This window comes from Drosophila elegans, unplaced genomic scaffold, assembly GCF_018152505.1.
Source record: "Drosophila elegans isolate 14027-0461.03 unplaced genomic scaffold, ASM1815250v1 contig_520, whole genome shotgun sequence".
Lineage (NCBI taxonomy): Eukaryota > Metazoa > Arthropoda > Insecta > Diptera > Drosophilidae > Drosophila > Drosophila elegans.
Window position 1 is genome coordinate 4,113,385 of NW_024545903.1, and position 20,810 is coordinate 4,134,194.

At 40.4% G+C, this 20,810-nt stretch overlaps 5 protein-coding genes across 7 annotated transcripts in view; 1 reads left to right on the top strand and 4 right to left on the bottom strand.

The window, feature by feature from the left end:
• LOC108145413 (low-density lipoprotein receptor-related protein 1B) overlaps positions 1–11,225 on the bottom strand; it is a 61,075-nt gene extending 49,850 nt beyond the window's left edge. For all 3 annotated transcript variants that reach the window (XM_017270817.2, XM_017270816.2, XM_017270815.2), the window contains exon 1: positions 10,598–11,225. In XM_017270817.2, coding sequence (XP_017126306.1) covers positions 10,598–10,769 — 172 coding nt within the window. In that variant the 5' untranslated portion in view covers positions 10,770–11,225. The remainder of the gene's footprint in view (positions 1–10,597) is intronic.
• Positions 11,226–11,777: 552 nt separating this feature from the next.
• LOC108145541 (succinate dehydrogenase assembly factor 2-A, mitochondrial) lies at positions 11,778–12,948 on the top strand. The gene is made up of 3 exons (XM_017271041.2): positions 11,778–11,916; positions 12,014–12,204; positions 12,345–12,948. Exons 1-3 carry the CDS (start codon positions 11,899–11,901, stop codon positions 12,619–12,621), a joined length of 486 nt encoding a protein of 161 aa, XP_017126530.1. The 5' UTR covers positions 11,778–11,898; the 3' UTR covers positions 12,622–12,948.
• Positions 12,859–15,071, bottom strand: LOC108145540 (DNA mismatch repair protein Mlh1). The gene is made up of 2 exons (XM_017271040.2): positions 14,189–15,071; positions 12,859–14,129 (listed from the first exon to the last, which is right to left on the bottom strand). Exons 1-2 carry the CDS (start codon positions 15,003–15,005, stop codon positions 12,949–12,951), a joined length of 1,998 nt encoding a protein of 665 aa, XP_017126529.1. The 5' UTR covers positions 15,006–15,071; the 3' UTR covers positions 12,859–12,948.
• A 347-nt stretch (positions 15,072–15,418) lies between these two features.
• Positions 15,419–17,627, bottom strand: LOC108145550 (poly [ADP-ribose] polymerase tankyrase). The gene is made up of 5 exons (XM_017271050.2): positions 17,438–17,627; positions 16,491–17,374; positions 16,362–16,424; positions 16,110–16,305; positions 15,419–16,050 (listed from the first exon to the last, which is right to left on the bottom strand). The coding sequence occupies exons 1-5, from the start codon at positions 17,516–17,518 to the stop codon at positions 15,892–15,894; spliced, it is 1,383 nt and encodes a 460-aa protein (XP_017126539.1). The 5' UTR covers positions 17,519–17,627; the 3' UTR covers positions 15,419–15,891.
• Positions 17,628–17,851: 224 nt separating this feature from the next.
• Positions 17,852–20,768, bottom strand: LOC108145534 (probable ATP-dependent RNA helicase DDX27). Its single transcript, XM_017271033.2, has 5 exons — positions 20,607–20,768; positions 19,725–20,549; positions 18,790–19,522; positions 18,184–18,727; positions 17,852–18,121 (listed from the first exon to the last, which is right to left on the bottom strand). Exons 1-5 carry the CDS (start codon positions 20,706–20,708, stop codon positions 17,968–17,970), a joined length of 2,358 nt encoding a protein of 785 aa, XP_017126522.1. The 5' UTR covers positions 20,709–20,768; the 3' UTR covers positions 17,852–17,967.
• Between the last annotated feature and the right edge of the window lie 42 nt (positions 20,769–20,810).

The following is a 20,810-nucleotide window of genomic DNA, read 5'->3' on the forward strand; positions in this document are numbered from 1 at the left end:
CAAGGCAAATTGAAACAAAGCATCTTTTTAATTTCCTAGAATGTACACTAACTAACAGCTAAAATAAAACTAGAGCAACCACAAAAGTTGAAGGAAATGGTGGCAACAATATGAAGAAAAACTGGAAGAAGAGGATAGTCATCAAGATTTCTTCAAGTCAAACTAAAGCGGAATAAATGAAACCAAAAAACGTTAAGGGTCAGCATTTTTACTGATATAAAACTTAGATTTCCTTTTTATATTTCATCATCTTTAACATAGATTTTGTTAGAAGTTATCATTTTTATTCAATCAAGGGCGTTTAAAAATTTTGATTAATATTGTAAACTGTTTATGTTATTCAAATTTGTTCATCTCTGTAGTTATGAAGAGCAGAATTCATATGAGAAAATATTCAGAGCCTTCAGCAGAATCAGGTTTATTAACAAAAATCTGCGGGTGCCAGCACAACTAAAAATATTTTTCATTTCAGCCTGCAGCTCTCTTTAAAAAATATCCTAGCATAAATGTGGCTATTCCTTTTCAGTTTTTCCCTTGTAGAGAAAAATGATTAACAAAGATTGATGAAAAGTAAAGGGATTGGCTCGGGTGGTTGGCCTCCGTTTTGGGTTTGGTGGTGACTTTTGTGACTTTAAAAACAGGGTAGGGTTGGCAGCGAAAAAGAGCTCTCCAAAATGTACAGCTTAAAACGTTCCATCTCTGGTGAGTCAATAGACAAATGGAATACGAAACCATTTATGAACTGAAAAAAGGAACAGATAAAAAAAATGGACAAACTGCACTGAAAACTTAAAAAAAAATTCCGTTAGGGCCTTTTAAATAATTTAATTCTATCGATATTATTGCTTTGTTACATATCAGATAAACTCTCTGATGGCCCGCCAAACCATAAGGTTACATCATTTACAAATTGTTTTTTTCTTACGCCTCTGAAATGCCATAGTTGTCAATCATTTGTCAATTAAGCACTCCATCAATCCGCATGTCTGGGCCACATTCCATGTTGTTTGTTTATGCAGCCAATTGCGGGTCGTGTAATATATCTCTGATATATATTTCATGCCTACAATATACATTTATTAAAGTGTGTTTTTTACGTTTTATCCCGAGCATAAATTGAAATTCTGTCAGCATCGGGATGTCGATACGGATGAGGGGAAGGGGGAAGCGGCGGATGTGATCCGTCTCTTTCACTCCGCTTTCATTAAATTGAAAAATTGTTCACCAGGCGCAAATTACACAAATCATCAACGGCATGGCACTGGAAATATTGTGGAAATGAATTGCAACTTTGCGCTGCTTTATTGTTTAATCCTTTTACGTTTTTTTGTTGAAGTATTTATTGCTTTATTATTTTTAACAATTAAGGCAACTCATAAAAAGTGGATATTCAATAACAAAAAATGGTAAGCTCATGCAGTTTTTATTGAAACGGCAGTAATTAATTAAGGCACAAACAAAAGAATTGATTGATGGACGATACTGTCACTGGTTTTTGATTTTAAGGTGTTTTTAAAAGGTATTAACAGATATTAAATTAAAACATCCACCTCTTTATGAAGGTTATTTGAAATTGAGAACTCCTTAAGGGATTATTTATCAAAGTTCATTTCTGCTCGACTTTCAGCTTTGTTTCTTTTTATTAATAATCTTATTTTTATCAAAACAGCTTTTTGCGGAAATTAACTTTATTTTCACATAGCATTTATGTCTCCTCGACCCCTTTATGTAATCTAGTTCAAGTTTGCACTGCACAAAAATACTTAATTTTCTAGTTATAAGTAAAGGAGACAGAGAATGAAAAACTTTTGCTAATCATTCAACCCGAAGCGATCTCTCACCCCCAAAAACCCCCCTCATCCGCACAGTGGCTGACAAAACGTGGCTGGAAAGAGTCTCCGCCAAAAGTTTGCACATTAAAATTGGCGCTAAAACTAACAAACTTTGTCAGTAAGCAAAGAGAAACAAACTCCCCTTCCTCACGTTTTACTTTTCTCATTCTCCACGCATAACGCGCTTGAAAACTTCTCCAAATGAAGTATGGCAAAACCCAGAGAACTAGATATATAGAAAGGGAATGAGTTGGCTTAGGAATTTAGCTGATTTTTAAGGAAAAATATTTTAATTAGTTTAATCAAACTTGCTTTAAGCTCGTTCACCCTCGTTTTAGGCTCAATTCTCCGGTATTCTTTTAGCGAACCTAAATTAGGTGGGGTTGGAAGACGTTTTCTTAATTAAATAGCAGCCTCCACACATAAGCACATTTGCATAGAAATTTAATTAAAATAGTGCTTATATGCACTTTGAGAAATGTTTTATGAGGGCACACAAATTTATAGGGTAAAATTTAGATTGAATGCCTATTTGGTAGGCGTTTAATCAATGTATAATAAATATTAGTTTTCAAAAAATCTAAGAATTGGATTTAAATATACCGAATTAAAAGTATATCTACCAAAATAACGTTTGTTATTTAACGGGTAGTATTGCCAATAAATACAAATATATTTCCAAACTAAAATGAATTAAATTTTAAGATTGTAATATTGTTTTTACGACATCATTAAATATATTATAAAAATGATTTTTCTATCCTTAAAATGGTTCTGCGCATCCAAAAATCTATGTTAAATATAGATTGAGCTCATATTTCAAAAACCGTTTCCATAATTCGAAATCTTCTGTGGGCTGGCTTTAAGCATTCGGCAATTAATTCGAGACAGGCTCATATTTCATGCCCCGCTGGTCTCGGTTTGATTCCGACTCGATCCGCGGCGCGTGTTCCGCTGATAAGGATCTCCCCACCCATCTAACATGCATCTAACCATGCCCCAATTTTCCCTCAATTGATGGGACAAAGCCATAAATTAGAGAACAAAGTTGCGACGCATCAACGAGCATGTGAAACATGTTTCGACGAACAGAACTTATCATCGATGGCGATGGCGATGGCTATTGCAACATGTATCTGTGGAAGCCATGCACTGTGATTAACAGGGGGCTAGAAAGTGCGCGGGGGGGGAAGGAAGCAGTTACTCCAAATGGTCCATGGTAAAACAAAAGATAGAAAATCGGAGGGAGCCAAACGAGGGCCCAGAACCGAGGGAGGTGGAAACAATTTTGCAAAGCGTCGAGCGCTATGCTTATAATAACAGAACGCAGCACCGGCAGCAACAACGGCAGTCGGGCAAACAAAGGAAGAGGAACAAATTACAGCACAAAAACCAGCAGTGGCAACAACAAAAACGCCCCGACGAGTGCGCCAAAGGTAGACAAATATGCTAAAACAAAAAAAAAAAGAAAACAGAAAACAGAAAAAAGGGAAAATTCCAGGAAGCTGTACTTAAAAAGGTACGAATGCTGCACTTGATACCCTTTTATGGTAAAACATTTTTTGCAACCAACATATACGCTTAAATTTTAGCCTGTGCAAATCAATGGATCATTTATTTATTGTATCGATTTAGATATTTTTAAGAAAAAGTTTAACCAACCTCCTTAATTGAAGTAAGGATCTCCGTATATGCAAAACTCTCGTTGGAACATCATTTCGGACTAATATTAAACTTCTCCATAATGAACCACCTGGAGTTTCCCAAATTTTTACTCGAGCACAAAAAAAGCAAGTGAAAAAATTCTTCTTTACTCTTTAAATATAAAGGAATTTGTTTATTTTTCTTTAAAAAAAAATCTGTTTTTATTGTATGCCGGTTTTATAAAGGAATTCAAAAAAACAAATAAGTTCTGTTTGTGCAATAATTCCGCGAACTTCGAATATACATATGCATGTTGTTTAAAACCCGTTGTATTTGCGTTTGACTAGTACCGCTTTGAATCCTTAGTTAATTTTGAACAAATTTTGTTCGTAAAAACTGAAAGGCATCCGACTGTTATTAATACAACTAATTGAGAACCTACCACAGCGCGTTGCGGAGCCGGACATACAGTCGTGCAAATGGGAAAAAGCGGCAAACGACAGCTTGCAATTACATCCGAGACCTCTTTTGCAACCCGTTGCCTCTGATGCAGAGAGCACTCTACACCACCAACTGCACCACCCACTACGCCACTACACCGCTGCCACACTACACACACACACACGCAGGACAAAGTGCACTTCAAACAAAACGTCGCCCACATGGAAGCGTGCGATTTGCCGCAATTGCGTATCATTAATTTGCGTTTTGCCTGCCACCACCCTTTTCCCTATACTCCGTCCATAATACCGCCTGTCGTCGTTCGGTTAAATTACTTTGTAAAATGTTTCATAGATGCAAAGCGAAGAGCAGAAACACCATACAAAAACTACACAGATGGGCATATGTCATATAACAAAAATCGCGGAGGTCATTCCCATTGGATTCTTATAAATTATTAATTTCAAAATATATAATTTTGCATTTAGTCCATCCATCAGTTAACATTTGTGATTAACTTATAAAAGAACTAATTTTATATATAAAAAAAGTAAAGATGTTAAATTAACAGTTATAAGTAACATTATTCTGAAATTTAACACTGTTTTTATGGTGAAATTGTGATTGTCAACGAACAATGTTAAGGAGAAAATTTACTTTTTTGTTTTTTAAAGTTTTACCTAAAAATCTATATTTACGGGCCAAAAATAAACAAAGGTTTTTTAATCCCCTTTTTGATAATAACGGGCCCTAGAGCAGTTTTCGGTTTGCAAAATCGGTTACCGCATGAACCAAGAGCAACAGAGTCAATGGGTGAAGGATTGGTTTGGCTTTGCGGTTTTGCTGTTACACGAGTATAACATTTACTACTTACGTTGCACCCACACTCTGCTGCCCCCCTCCCCTGCCAGTGCCCACCCACTGCCCGTAAGCAAATCCGTAGCGCTGTTTTAATGCATTTTCAATATTCTAACGATGCCACAGTAAACTGGCCAGCAACACATCAACATCGAGTGCTGACCATATATAGAGATTATACGAGAGTGCCCATTGTGGTTAATGCTTCGGCTGTTTCAGAGTTTTACTGCTATGGAACAGCTTTTTGCATTATGTTCGCCTATTATTTATTTATTATTGTTTCTTTGAATAAATTGTATCCCGGTTGCATGAATAGAAAATGTAATGAGAACATAGCAAGTATTTTAAATGTTACAAGTTTTACTTGGCCTAAAGAGTGAAAAAAATATACAGTTTATGACAGGTTTAGTTTTGAGATGGTCAACTTACAGCTTTTTAAATCCGGCATTCCACTTAACTCATCTCGTTTTTAACAACCACATTTTTAATCTACTTCTCATTTCAATTGAATGCTAAATAATTTTTGACCTCAAGTAAGCCACTTTTGCTATTTTGCCCTCTCTCGGCACCAGGCAATTATAAAATATATTTTCATTCTATAAAAAAATAATTATTCCACATTATGCAATGAGTGGAGAAGCAAAAAGGCGTAGAGGGAATGAATGGGTCACAATTGGCAAGTTCCACTCGAGATGCTCGTCGAGTTTGTAGCTTTTCGTACAATTATTTCATGCTCATTGCTAATTAAAACTAAATTGAGTGCACTCCGTGGGTGGGTAAACTAAATGAGTGTGCAAATGGAAAGAGTAAATTTACGTTGGACAAACATTCGGATTATTAATTATTCAAAATTGTACAAAGCTAGCATTAGTTCTAGCTACTTGTTAGGGGTTAGCTGAAAACGTGTGAGTAAGCGTTCGCCTAATTAACATTGCGACAGACTAGCAAAGCACTGTAAAAGAATTTTAATTGAAAACTAAGTAAAGAAATGTATTTTCTATAACAAAAAATACAATATTACAATTTATTTTACGCTTTTAAAAAATATACAAGAACCCTGTATGATAAATAAATTGAAAAATCTTTCTTAAACATTTGAATAAAAATGTTTGTTTTTTAATTAAATTAAATGGACATTGGTCAAATAGTTTTGCTTAGTGTACAGCTTTCCTTTTCTAAAAATGCTTTTGATGACTATGCAAATGATGATGTATTTCGCGAGTACAATGAATTTTTAATTGCTATCTTACAATTGCAATTCTTCAATTGACATTTTTTGGACTTTGTGTATAAAACGGAAATTGGTGTGAGTAAGAAAAAATGTAAGTAAAGAGGAAAGTTCCCTCCATGTAGTCAATCGCATATGATGTCGTCAGTTGATCTTTCAGTTCCTGGCTGAAAGTCTAGTCATCGTTGATGATGACAACAAAACATACACTATCGCCAACTGTCCTGCCCATGACCATACAGGGCATATTGTCTCGACCCCCTGGCGATGATAGTGTCTTTGTTCGTTGAACAGAACGAACCGAACCAAACCGATTCGATCTCAACCGGTTACAGTTCTTAGACCCACACGGGAAAAAATTATTAAATTTGAAACAAGATCCTAACCCCCCATACAAATTAAGTTGATAAATGTATTGCAATCAGCTCCATCTATCACCATCATCAAACAATTATTTTTATCGGGTTTCTGTCCTTTGGCTGAAAATATTAGTTTAATGAACTTGTTAAATAAGTAGCAATGAAAAATGCAATTATAACATGACTAAAACCAGAAATATTTTATAATTATATAAGTCGTTCATTTTTACTACCTTAAAAAAATATATTTTATGAATGGATTATGCTAATAAATAATGATTATTTATGGTCTAATAAGCACTAGCCTTTTTTTAAAAACACAGTTTGCCCAACAGAATCCAAAGACTTTGAACTACGCTAGTCTTTTAAAATCTCATATTATTTAGAATTTTTTTCTGTGCAATCCCCATCTCGGTGGTGCGTCATTCGAAGCCAGACGGACCATAAATGTGCTTTGCAGCCACCAGAAATACAATAAAGACAGCATACGGCAGCTCGCCTGCATTGAGCGGCAACAATAAAATGTACAATAAATCAATATAGAAGAAAACGTCTTGCATAAAAAATTCGCAAAAAGGGGAAAAGAAAAATCGAGAAAAGAAACCCCTGAATGGATTTTCCACTTAATTGTTCTGCAACAAATTACAAGCCTAACCGAATTTCCAGACTCAATTATACAGGGGAGAAAAAAAATGTATGTATATAATATATGGGGAATCCTGAAAACTTTAAAGGTTGCCCACCAGATTTTTCCTACCACCAACCACTCTTAAATTCCCTCTTCCCCTTCACAAGCCGGCCGGCTGGCTTGTCCAGTTTGTTTTGGGCCCCTTTTTGCTTTGCTTTTGGCCAACTTGCTTACTTGTTTGTTGGCCCCGCTAAAGGCAAATTGTTTCTTTCTGGCTTTTGCGTTTTCGTTTTTTCTTTGGCTCTTTAAGCAGGTGTTACTTGTGTGTGTGTGTGTGTTTGTAACTCACCTTACAAACTTGTTTGTTTCTATTGTTGTTGGTGTTACTTAATCGTCTGCGGACAGGTTATCGTTTGCTCTTGAACTTGAGGCAAGCAAACAAACAAACTGAATGTGGAACTTGGACGGACCAGAGTGAGAATAAATACGACAGCCAAAAAATTGGTCTAAGGTGACTTCGAACTTTGTGCGTTGACAGATGGCGATGATGGATGGCCTCCCACCTCCTTGTTGTGATAGGAGGTCCAGTCAAGAAAAGCATGCTTTGAGGTACATAAAATTTAATGAATTACGTAAGTAGAATAATGAATCTGCTAATTTTATGAATAAAAGGAAAACTATTTCTAGATTCTATAGTTCACACAAAAAGGCTTTCCAAAAAAAAAAAAGGATTTGTCAATAAAATAGATGTTAAAAAACTTTATACTACTGTAGCGAAAACAGTTTTAAAAATTGAACATAAATAAATAATAAATATAAAGTACGTGTATGTAGATTAAACTTTCAAGATCCTCAGATATTAGTAATCAAATTTTTAACCTTTTAAACTTTGTTTACAAACGCTAATCAATAATCATTTTCGTGACTTAGTAACATGGAATAAAGATAAGAACACATCAGTGTTTACGGACCTAAAAAAGTACGTGTATATACATATAAAATGTTTTAATTTAAAACAAATTCTTTATTCTATAATATAAACATTGTTCTAATAATACATATAAGGCTCTTATAATATCTATAAAGATTATTTATTTATTTGCTAATCATTTATTTACAAGATTAGTTCATGAAATGCTCTATGAAAATAGACCTCGCATGAAAAGAGAATTGTTGCCGCCATGAATATATCGCAAGTTCCAATCGGTGTGCTTTCATCACATCTTCTGTTAACCATTCGTATACACCAATGAGGCGTGCCCCTCCCACTTTCCTTTCCTGTTTTCCCCTTTTTCCCTCCCCGTCCGTTTAACGCGGACAGCAATTATTAAAACAGAGCCATTGGCGACATGATAAACGATTTCCGCAATATTTCCGCCTGCCCAGGATGGCGAGGCACAAAAGGTAGGTCGGCAAAGGGAAGGGTTTACTGTAGGGTTGGCCCAACCTTTTACCCAACCCCCTGCCCCTGCTCTTGCTCTTGCTTCTGCCCCAGATCCTGATGAGCCGCGGGGGCGATACGCTTACTGCGAAACACTTCAGTTGGCTACACAAATTTGTGCACGGTTCGCAAATCGTCGCTGCGATGCAAATTGCTGAACTGTTGAGAGGCAACAAAAGATGCCAAAAAGAGCTAGGTTTCACTAATGAACCCGATTTTGTTTCTCATATAGATATTTAATTGTCCAATACATCGGTGTTACAATCACAAAAATTGTATTTTATAAATAAATGTCTTTTGGCTCTTTACAATTTGTAAAATCCTTCTAATGTTTGAGTGCCTGAGAAATCCTATACGCCAACTACAAAATAACTCACTCTTATTTAATTAAATTTCAAGGATATGGAATGGAATTGTTAAGTTTCATAGAAAGAGGGGTGTCAAAGCAAAACCAATCCAGTTAAATGCCCAAGAAAAATGTTTAGCAAAAAATCACCTTTGAATGGAGCATAAAGTCACTTCTCATTATCTTGATTAACAAATATGCAAATTGCTTTAATTATGCGATTTGTTGAACGCCAAGTGAACGACCTTGAAAATACGATACAAAAGAGAAAATAATATTTGCATTGCATTCTTATTAATGACTGGACTAATGGGGAAAGAAATAAAAGATAGTTTTTAAAAATGTATGGTAAAAAGAATGTCTCATAAAGTCATCATTTATTATTTATTTAAATTAAATTTGTTTAATTCTAAAGTGTAAGCATATAACAAAATATTAGTCTTGTATTTGATTTTATATTTGTCTTATGCTTGAAGAGCATATGCGAAAGAATTGAATAAGGTTAATAAATGAATAATTCCCGCCACTGTCTAACTTTGTCGTTTGCTTCATTCTCTGTTGCCTTGTTGGGATTGTCAGACAGACAATTTATTTGATTGATTTCGGTGCCTTCTGTGCATTTTGCTCGTTTCAATTGTGACAAAGTTGTGGCGTCGCATCGCCTTAAATGAGGAAATGCTTACTTTAATTTTATTTACTTTTACGCGTCCATCGTTATCTCTATCTTAACGAGATAAAGAGGGCGAGCGGTGGCCTTTGTGCCGAGACTTTTGGACCCCTCGGGTCATGGATCATGTGCATGCATAATGCGCGCCAAGTCAAGAAGTCCATTGTGAGAATGTATATAATTTATTAAAATGTATTTGTTGTTGCTGTGCAAATTTTCCAGCGCTTTTTCAGGGGAACAATGAATTCCCTCTGTACTTGCTTACAATCATTTTAATCCGTTTTCGTGACAATTTCAAAATTGAACCTTTAGGCAAACAAATGCTTGTAATTTTAAATTAAATTTAATTTGCGGCTGACATAAACCACCTTTCAGGATGGTCACTTATAAACGGATTCCATTTCTTTTATTTTATAGCTTAGAATTATTATAACAATATAAAAATAGTAAGTTCATATATATTTTGATAATAAAATGGAACGTATCTTAACTTTCATATTTATATAATAAATTATATAATATAAAATATAATAAATTATATTAAAAAGTCTTTAAAATATGACTTTCTACTAGTTTGCTTAAAGAAAATATACATAGATGTGTATTAAAATGAATATATGTATATTAATTACCAAAGTACATTTTCTTTGAGAATAAACTTGACTTAACTTCCTTGCATTTTTAGGTTTATCCTTGGGCTCTGCATCTTTCCATGGTGCAAAAATATTTTTATTTAATTCTTGTTGCGTGAAAAATCTACGCGAACCCGCAAAAAAGCGACAAAAATATTTTGCATATGCACTTGTTTTTCTTTCTTTTTTTCATTTGTTTTGCGGCATTTTTGCGAGCGAGGAAAGGAAACCAAGGAATTTGCATAACAAAGTGAATGAAGGCTGGCGGGGGAGGGGTGACACACAGACACACAAAAAACCAATGAAAAAAACAGAGAGACAAAGAGACAGACGGAGAGAGAGCAGTTGTTATTTTTGGCACAGCCAGAGGTGGCGGAAGGGGGATACAGGGAGTGAGAAGAAGTCAGGTTAATGCACCGCAGATTAACAACAATTAAGATTCGAGCGAGCGAGAGCGAAGAGGTGCAAAGAGCAAAGAGAGCCAGAGATGCTGGCGGGTCGGACTGAGATAGCACACGTACCTTTTTCTGGAAGTGGACGCAAAGTGGGGAACTCCTGTTGCTCCTGCCACTGAATTTTCCTGTAGCCGTTGCTACTGCGACTATTGATGCGCCCACTGCTGTTGCTGCTGCATCTTTCCACGGCGACCAACAACAACAGCAAAAACACCCACGAATTCGCTGTCGCCGGCATTTTGCCGCTGGCCGCTCTCCTCGCACACACACACTGCTTTCCTTTTTGTTGTTGTTTAGCCTTCCGTTTTGTTTTCCTTTTACACAAAAACAACACAACACTCACACAGAGGCACACACACACCAACACACGCGAAAACCGGGGGTGGCAAGGAAATCGACAAAACAGGTAACTTTTTTACTCAGATTTCCGTTCAAAAACATGCATTTTGTTTGTTTACTTTTTGCGCGCTAACAATTCGCTGCATAAGTACACTGCACTTAATTCACTTCTCAAATCCTCATGCCGAGGGCCTCTCTTTATTTATCCGCGAAACGCGATGGAACAAAACAAACATCAACTCATAATATTTTAGCCGGCTGTTTACCCGAAGCGACGTAAATTTCTGATTTTTTCTCTGATTTTCTCCGCAGCATCGCGGCACAACCGCTCGTTTCAAAAAGTTTCCGTTTTCTGCGTTTCTTTCTCATTCGGTTTCGGTTTGCTGCAAAGCGGAGCTAAAAAAAAAACATTGGTATGGTATTTTTCGTGGCCACCGCCACGGTCACACCAGTGGTGCTCTGGTACTGTTAAAGTTAACATTCCTGTAATTTAAATATCGTTATATATTTCGTACATTGTTTTGAAAAATGCACCAAGAGATTGCCGAGTTTGTCTTAAATCGAAGAAACGAAAAAAATATTTTTTTCCTGAAAGCTTTTGAAATTAAACTCAAGAGAACCCTTATTAAAACCAACAAGTAAACGGCAATAAAAATAGCAAAATAATGGAAATGTTTAAGAACAAAAAATAAAACAACAACATTTACCATACAAAATTAAACTTATTATTAATATAATAATAAAAAAAAACTAACCTACAACATTAAGAAGGTGGGACATAAAGCAACAAAATAGAAACTTTTAACCATCCCCAAAAATATGTGTCTTCAAAATAAAAAATAAATGAGGTTTGGAACTTTACTAACATGCGCAATTACGCTTTATGTCGTATTTTAGTCACAAACCGAAGAGCCGGCAGTTGTCAAAATATTTTGATTTTTCAAATTGTCTCAAAATCCAATATAAAGCCAAAAACATCACATATCTAAAAATTGTATAAATTCTATAAGGCGCTGCTTGGCATTAAAATGTTTCGCCAACTGAGGGTAAGCTCTTGGAATTTCCATTATACGGTTGCATAAGAATGCATATTGATGCATTTTTTTCCCCGAATTTCTATTTATATTTTTGCAAATACCTAAGATGACAATGGATATTGCGGGTTGGATATTCCTTCCGTGGAGACGCTCAGCATCGAATCTGAAGGATTTTCCGCCGCCGCCGCTGTCCAGCACTTTCGGCGATGTGATTGTGGACTACGAGGACCCGGACTACCTTCCCTTGCCGGAGTATCCTATGCGTCCCAACGAGCCGTTGGATATTCGAAAGCAGCGGTGGGTAAAACATTGCAACATGTTTAGTTGAGGGATTTGTTTGTTTAAATAATAAGGTTTTTAAACCTTCAAAACTATGCCAATTATAAGAAGACATTTTAAGGCTTACAACAATAACTCACTCTCCTAATCCCCTCCAGACTTTTGTATCAATCCCGCAAGCGCGGAATGCTGGAGAACGATCTGCTCCTGAGCACCTTTGCGGCCAAACACCTCCAAAACTTCAGCGCCGAGCAGACGGCTCTGTACGATCAGTTGATTAACGGAGTGACCAACGATTGGGACATCTACTACTGGGCCACCGATGTGAAGCCCACGCCCAAGGAGTACGACACGGAGATCATGGGGCTATTGAAGGAGCACGTAAAGAATGCCGAGAGAGTCACACGTCTCCGTCAGCCGGATCTAAATACTTAAATATAGATATTCCTGAATAGCTCATATTTATAATATGATTACTTTGTAAATTCAATGATCCAGGGTATTAAAATAGATATTATTTGTTGCATGTCCATTATATTGCACAATATGGCAGTAAAATCAGAAAGTTTTCACATTTCCCTAAAGTCCTCAAATTTCTTGTTATATTGACTTAATTTTTGCAACCAATGAAAAGCCTTAAAAAAATAAAACAAAATCCGAAATGTAGTTAAATCTGTTGTGATCCAGGAGATCTAATCTTTAAGCATACGTACATTATATTCATTTAAAAAAAAAGGATTAAAGCATTGTTAAAAAGCCCAACTAACACCTTTCAAAAACTTTGTACAGTGTGGGCAAATTGGTAAGCTCATAGATTTGATCCTTGAGACGTGGTGGTGGTAGAAGATACTTTTTAAAGGCCGGAAACAGCACATGCTCCATGGTCCACCTGGGGTGTGCCGCCGCCGAACCTTCGCGCCAATCCATTTGCGAGTAAAAGCGAGCAGTTTCCCTGCAGAAAGTCTCGAAACAGCGCGCCTCCTGTTCCCAATCCACTTCGGTGGCCAAGCGGAGCAGATAGACCGGCAGGTGAGCCACGTTGGGTCGATGCTGGGGAACCAAACTGGGCAGGGATTCCAGCTGTCCCTCCTCCGAAATGCGCAGTCCGAAATATTCACGCATTATAGGCGCCTTTCTCAGCAGGATCTCCACAGCACTCAACGCCAGTTCAGTTTTATCCCCATCCTCGGACGTCCAGCCGGCGGCCTCACTTTCCAGCGAGAGCATTAGCAGCTCCTTGAGCGGAAGCGGCGGATTCATTGTGATCTGCGAACAATTCTGGAACTCGTAGATCAGCCGCTGATAGAAGAGTTCCTCACTGAAAGAGCGAGTGTTGCAGAGATAAAGGTGCGTTTCATGCTGGAACAGAGCCCGCCTCTCGTCTACACAACCCACATAGACCATGTTTTTGAGAGTGCTCCGCAACTGGACGCTGCACTGCCTCTCCACCCGCTGTCTCATGTCCAAAACGCTGCTAAGTCGCACCTCTCGGGACTTCTTGGCCGCAGTGACACGAAAACTCTCCTCTGGCAGCGATGGTCTCTCCTCCTGGGAGGAACTGGAGGACACACCAGAGTCGGATTTCGCCAGAGGCGCCAGGAACTTATCCAGCTTCTGCTCACTGGCATCGGTGCGCACCATTTCCTTGGGATAGATGCGCTGGGTTCTGTCTGCCGACTGTGTTTCATCCAGATCTGGGGCACCTGGAAGCCGCAGCTGTTTGTAGAAGGTCCTCGTGGAGTTGCTGCCCAGCAGACGGGCTTCCACCTGCTGCTTGATCCGCTCCACGATCTCATCCTGGTAGAGGAAGTGCACCTCGTGCTTGGTGGGATGAACATTCACGTCCAGATTCTGTGGTGGCAGTGTGAGGCTCATGTAGATGAAGGGATGGTGGCCACGTGGCAGGTAGGTGGCGTACACAGAGTCCACGGCGGTCTTCAGTGCTGGCAGATCACGAAGGATTAGTTTTCTATCTAGAAAAGAGAACTACAAGATCACTCACCTGGCGACTCAACTAGTCGCTGGTTGATGAACAGCAGCATCTGACTCTTCTTGGCCGAAAAGTTGACCTGGGTGATAAGGCAGTCGGCCTCGAACTTGAACACCTCATCGCGGTGGCTAAACTCCAGCAGTTCCTTGGATATGGCTGCGCCATAGATAATACGTATGTTTTCGGCCCGGGAACTGGCCACCGGAGTCCTCAAAGCGGGCTGTGCCTCGCCCTGTTTGCGGAGCGTGAACCCCACCCGGGGATTGTGGACAGCGTATCTGGCCAGGACATCGGACAGCCGCTGGAACTCGTCGGCCGGCGAACGGAGCGCCTGTCTCCTTTGCGGCATATTGTAGAAAAGATCCTCGATGCAGATGATGGTGCCCTGGTTGCCGGCACAGGGTTTCGGCGCACCCTGCAGTTTGCCATCCGCGTAGGTGGCCTTGTAGCCGCACTTCTCCTTGGCCGTCTTGGTCTGGATGCTCAAGTGGGCCACATGGCTGATGCTGGCCAGCGCCTCTCCTCTGAAGCCGAACGTGGCTATCTGGGCCAAGTCCTCGAAGCGGGCCAGCTTGGAGGTGGTGAAACGCTCGCAGACGATCTCCAGATCATCGCGCCGTATACCTGTGCCATTGTCCTGGATCTGGAGGAGCTTCAAGCCGCCGGCCTTCACCTGCACCTGGATGTGACTCGATTGGGCGTCCAAGCTGTTCTCGAGCAGCTCTTTTAAGGCGTTGGCGGGTCGCTGGATGATTTCGCCGGCGGCTATGCGGTTGACCACCACCTCGTCGAGCTTCCGGATGACGCCCGGCTCCAAATTTACCGACATGGCGCCAAGTCTTCAATGTAAACACTTTAAAAAATGTTTTGTTTACGTTTTTGGCAGTAAAGGCGGCATCGATTAAATGGCTCTATCTACTTTCGATAAATAACGCATCCTGATATCGATAACCGCCAAGTAAAAAAAACCAATTTATTTTTATTTTTTATTTTATTTATTTTATGCTCTAAATATATATTCTTCATTAAAAACAATTGCAAAGACATCATTCCAAAATATCTTGGTAAGTTATAAGAAAGGATTATAAGTCAACTTGCGTATACCACTAGTCCCAATTTAAAAAATTGTATAATATTAAATCAATTAGCTTTTATATTAAACCAAATATGAGAATAATATAGCTTTATGATATATGTAGTTGCGGCATAAAAAACTGAAAAATGAATTGTAAAAAGTTTTCATTAAGTTAATAACAATTCGTTTATTAATCGGTTGATTAAAATAATATTAGTTTGTGTGGTTACATTTGTTATAACATTGGTCTACTTTATTGTGGGTTTCGTCATTAACAAAAGTTTTTATTTTAGAAAATTGCTTTCTACTCAGGTAGTTCTATGAATTTCAGGTAACATTTTATCCATTGCTTTTAAAATTCAATTTAACAAATATATATATTTTTTTTTCTTGTGTGATTTGAGATTTCTCAGCATTTAGTTGTTTATTATCCAGATAAACTCTTAAACTTCAAATAACTCTTTATAAATTTCGATTCATATGATATTCGAGATAAACTTAAACACTTTTCTTTCAACTACAACTATTTTGATTTGCAAAAACCAATGAATTTTGTAAATTCATTCAGCGTTAAGGAAAACAACGTTATTTTGTACAACAAAATGCTTAAATAGAAAATGGAAATGTTCTGCTACGAATACTATGAGAACCATTTGCACTTTAGGCAAATGAAAACTGAGATTCCGAGAATAATGGTGGTGTACTTAAAGTAGTTGCGCACCTTCTTGCGCTTTCGCTCGGCGAGGATTTCGTTGAAGTCGATGAACAGGGGATTCTGCGTGGGACTGAATGAACCGAGCTGTAAAAATAGTTAATAAAAGTAAGGATGTTTCTAAATTTTTGCTATTAATAACCTACATATTTAACGGTCTTTGTCATTTGGTTGAGTACGTCGCGATATCCCTGCAGATTGCTCTTAATTGTGGTCAACTGCGTCTCCGAAAGATGCCCCAGTTGGTTTTCCTTCTGGTTCATTAAGATAAATCGCAGAGAGGCCTGTATAATGACCAACTGCTGTAGGTGATTGGCGGCAATCATCAGAATCTCATAGAAGCTGGAAGGAATTTCATGGATTAACTAGGATTATTGTGTTAACAATGGCACACCCACTTGTCCATCCCATTCTGTTTGACTCGAGCTATTGACTTGTTGGACCAATGATGAAGGTGGAAGCTACAAGTAGACACAAGTTAAGGTAATATAAAATCAAATATTTTAAAACCACTAGAATCCACTTACTCCAGAATGCCCTTCAAGATCTTGTTGCGGTAAATGGGATACTCGATGCCCACCTCGCGGAGCGATTGTTCATCCATGACCAGGAACTCGGCTAGCGAGATCCGCGCAATGGCAAAGTGTTGCACCATATTGCCCACATTGATGGACTGCAGGATGCCGTTCAGCTCCTGGAAATACTCTGGACAGTCGCTTTTAAGGAAGATGCGTGGAATGTGATCCCTCAGCGTGTTGTAGCCCAGGAAGTGGGTGGGCACCAGATAGGTGGAGGCTGGGCGCGGCAGGATCTCCAGCAGATCGTAGTAGCCATGGCACTCGGCCACCTGGGTGGGCGTGTATCCTTTGTTATTCGCAATGGTGGCATTCACGCCCGCCTCCACCAGCAGCTTCACCACCTCCACGTGATTCCTTTCGATGGCATGGAAGATGGGCGTGCAACCTTGATTATCCACAGCATCGAAGCTTACGTCCTTGATCAGGAGACGCACAACGCCGGTGAATCCGTTCTGGCAGGCGAACATAAAGGGTGTCATTCCGAATCGGTCGGACACATTGACCACCGCACCATGACGCAGGAGCAGACCCACTATTTTCTCCGCCAAATAGGGATCCTTGTGGTGGCAATCGCAGGCCGTCATCAGCGGCGTCACGGAGTCCAGCTGCTTGTTAACATTGGCCTGCATCTTCTCCACCAGCCATTCAACCATTTCGTAGTGTCCCTCGCGACAGGCGATCATCAGCACGTTGGGTCCACCCCGCACATTCCGGTCCACATGGAAGACCAGCTGGCGCATCTCCTCCTGCACCGTCTGCAGATTTCCATCGAGCACCGCATTGTAAAGCTTTTGCTCGGGATCCACATAGGGAGCGGGTTTCGAGCGTTTTATCTGGCAGAGAACAAAAGATGCTACTAAGGCGCCATTCATGTAGTGGCCCAAAGGAGCACTCACCTCATCCGAGAAGTAGAAGCCATCGTAGCTGCTGTCTGAGTCGGAATCCCGGGGAGGGCCGTAGGTGCCCTGGATGCTCATCTTTCTTGGCTTTAGATAAATGCAAATTTGGAAGTCCTAACACATTGTTGTGGTCAAAATCAGGAAAAACGCGAAAGGAACAAAAGGGTAAAGCAAAATTGGTGATGGCAATGCCGTTTTGCATAGCTTAATTCACTATCGATTAATACCGATAGTTCATTGGCTCGATTTTTAAACAATACGATTATAGATAACCAAAATAGCTACTTTCTTGAATTTAAGTTTTATATTAATTAAATACTTACTGAATTTCCTGATCTTTTATATATATATATATATATATAGATATTTTTTTCAAATTCAAAATTTATTACATTTTAAGGGTCAAATTGCTGATCTATATCATCCATTTATTAATTGTACTTTAAACAATTCAAGGTATAAAGGAAGCAAAAGTTTTATTTTACAAGTTTACGAGCTGATATTACATACAACTATATTTTGTACGTCTACTTCTTTTTATCCTTTTTGGTGTATCGTGGTCCTCCGAAACTCTTTCCCTTGTTGAACTTATTCTTGCCCGCCTTGTTTGTGATCTTTACGCTGCTGGCCTTTTTCTTGGCCGCAATCTTGGTCATCTTCTTGTGCCGATTGGCCTCAGATCTAAAGAAAAGAGGAATTAGTTATTACAACCGTTGAAATAAATCAAAGAGTATACCACTCACCTTAAACGCAGTGCTCCACCACGACTAACATCGGTCAAATCGTTGGTGAAAGCAGATTGGGCACCTCGTCGCTTGGGTTTGCCGTCGGAGGCACCGCCCTTGTGAGCTTCTGTGGCAGCTCCCAGTTTGCCCGGACGCTTGCGCAGCTTGGCCATCTTGGCCCGCACCAGCGACACCTTCTCGATCTCCTTCATGGCCCGCTCCTTGGCCAGTTGCTCGGGCGTCTTCTTTCGGGGCTCTTCCTTCTTCTTCTTGTTGCGCTTTGCCTCCAATTCCTTGACCGGAGGTCCATCTTCGCCATCACCTCCGTACTCAGGTCGCTTACGCTTTCCGGCCGTTTTACCCTTGCCCTTTCCACCAGCTGGCTTCTCCTCGTCACCCGTTGTCAAAGCTAGGCGATCCTTCTCAGCCTCGCGCTGCTGCTTCGTCTGGAACCAGCCACGTCGCTCGTTGGACTGGCCCAGCAGCTTGCGCTCCGTTTTGGAAAGCTGCTGCTCCGTCTTGGCCAGCTGCCGTTCTGCCTGCTCCTCGTCCAGAATGTTTTCTAAAGAAAATAGCACAATTACCATCTTATAAACCAATAAATATGTTTTTCAGAGCACTTACGAATCTCCGGCTCCAGACTTGTGAGCTTGTTTCGGTACTTCTCAATGATCTCCGGCGGAATAATACGATTCTTGATGGTGCTCTCGGCATTCTTGATGATGTCCTTGACGATCTTACGTTCCTTTTCGCCGGCAAGCGAAACTGAGATACCAGCACGTCCAGCACGAGCCGTACGACCAACACGATGGATGTAGTGTTCTGTGGTTATGGGCATCACAAAGTTTATGACAGTCTTCACGCCCACAATATCCAGACCACGAGCAGCCACATCGGTGGCAATCAACACATCGATCTGCTCTTCCTTGAACTTCTTGAGAGACTCCAGGCGCTGCTGCTGGGTAAGATTACCATGCAATTCACCAGCTCGAACGCCCAGGAGACCCAGCAAAATGTGCAATCGATGGGCCTGCTTCTTGGTTTGCACAAACACCATGCAGTGGTCGTGGAAGGTTCGGCAAATCAAGCTGGCCAGTATGGGCTCCCGATCGCCCTCCTTATCCTCACGTATGCGAATGAATTCCTGGCGCAGATTAAAGGCCACCTGCTGGTTGTTGTTCACGAACACTTTCACCGGCTTGTCCAACGAAACAGCGGCCAGATCTTTGACCTGCTCGCTCATTGTGGCGGAGAATAACATGGTTTGCCGTGTCTTGCAGCAGGAGTTGATAATCTCCTTCATTTGTTCGGCGAAGTACTCGTCCAGCATACGATCTGCCTCGTCCAGTATGAGAACCTGTTAAATTTTTTAGTTAAAAGTCACTTAATAAAAGACAATATGTGGGATAGAAGTGGAAAAAAATTAAAGGTCAGCTTGCTACTGCCGCGCAGAAACAAGTACCAGAGTTTTCCTCTTAGCTCTGGATGAAGCTCAGAGCGCAAGGATGGAGAATCATCATAAACAAGGTATTATAGTTAAATACTACCGATTTACTCACCTCAATGGAATCCAAAGTGAAACTGGGCGTATTCTTAATGTGATCAATGAGACGACCTGGCGTGGCAATCACAATGTCGGGATTCTGGCGCAGTACCGCCTCCTGGGCCTTGACATCCAGACCGCCGATGGCCAGGCCGACATCTATGCTGGTGAACTGACACAGCTGCTTGGTCACCTGGTAGACCTGGGCGCCCAGCTCACGGGTGGGCACTAGAACCAGTACCCTGGTGATGGCCTTGTTGTTCAGAGGACGATAGAGCAAACGTTCAAGGGTAGGCAACATGTAGGCTGCCGTTTTGCCCGTTCCCGTGGCGGCGCAGCCACAGATGTCACGTCCCAGCAGAGCCACCGGAATCGTGGAGGCCTGGATGGGCGTGGGATAGATGTAGCTCAGCACTCCGATGGCACGCATCAGGGGACGGGACAGATTCATCTGGTAGAAGGAGGTGATCTGCTCATTGGCCTCCACAGTGTCGTCAAACTGCATCTTTTCGCCCTCCTCCTCCTCTTCCTCCTCGCCGGCCTTCTTCTTCTTGTTCTTGGACTGTTTCTTCTCGCGTAGCCGTAGGTTGTCATGCTTCAGTTCATCCTCGGAAAGATCTATCTCACTTCCATCGCTCTGCTCGGCGGCCACCGCGTCGGCGCCACCTCGCTTCTGCAAACGTGCAGCAATCTTGTCGTCGGTCTTTGTGCGCGCCTTCCGCTTCACATACTTCATCAGATCGTCCCAGGTGTCCTGGTTGTACTCCTTCACCGAGGACACGAACTCAAAGCCCTTTTCGAACTCGGTCACCTTCTTGTGTCTCAGTTTGGTGGGTTGGTACTGTTGAAAGAAAAACTCGTATTCAGTTTTCATTAGTTTTAAGTTTGAGTAACCCACCTCCACTTCCGCATCGGAATCCTCCGACAGGTTCTCCACCTCGGCATCATCCTCGATGGTGCCTATCAAGTCCAGGTTTTTGGTTGCACCCATTTTGTGCATTTATTAACTAATTAAAACTCCAGCGCGTGTTTACAATTCGAACACACGTGTAGCGGGCGGCTGGTGGTGTGAGAATTTGTAGTCAAATCATCGTTTACAAAT

Excerpts from the sequence above, each read along its gene's own strand:
- LOC108145541 (XM_017271041.2), top strand. Across the intron at positions 12,205-12,344 it reads TTGGATATTCGAAAGCAGCG|ACTTTTGTATCAATCCCGCA; the intron begins GTGGGTAAAACA and ends AATCCCCTCCAG.
- LOC108145540 (XM_017271040.2), bottom strand. The coding sequence starts at position 15,005 with ATGTCGGTAAATTTGGAGCCGGGCGTCATCCGGAAGCTCGACGAGGTG. Across the intron at positions 14,130-14,188 it reads GCGACTAGTTGAGTCGCCAG|CACTGAAGACCGCCGTGGAC; the intron begins GTGAGTGATCTT and ends GTGATCTGCCAG.
- LOC108145550 (XM_017271050.2), bottom strand. The coding sequence starts at position 17,518 with ATGAGCATCCAGGGCACCTACGGCCCTCCCCGGGATTCCGACTCAGAC. Across the intron at positions 16,306-16,361 it reads AAACAGAATGGGATGGACAA|CTTCTATGAGATTCTGATGA; the intron begins GTGGGTGTGCCA and ends AATTCCTTCCAG. Across the intron at positions 16,051-16,109 it reads TGACAAAGACCGTTAAATAT|CTCGGTTCATTCAGTCCCAC; the intron begins GTAGGTTATTAA and ends CTATTTTTACAG.
- LOC108145534 (XM_017271033.2), bottom strand. The coding sequence starts at position 20,708 with ATGCACAAAATGGGTGCAACCAAAAACCTGGACTTGATAGGCACCATC. Across the intron at positions 20,550-20,606 it reads ATTCCGATGCGGAAGTGGAG|TACCAACCCACCAAACTGAG; the intron begins GTGGGTTACTCA and ends TTCTTTCAACAG. Across the intron at positions 18,122-18,183 it reads GGTGGAGCACTGCGTTTAAG|ATCTGAGGCCAATCGGCACA; the intron begins GTGAGTGGTATA and ends TCTTTTCTTTAG.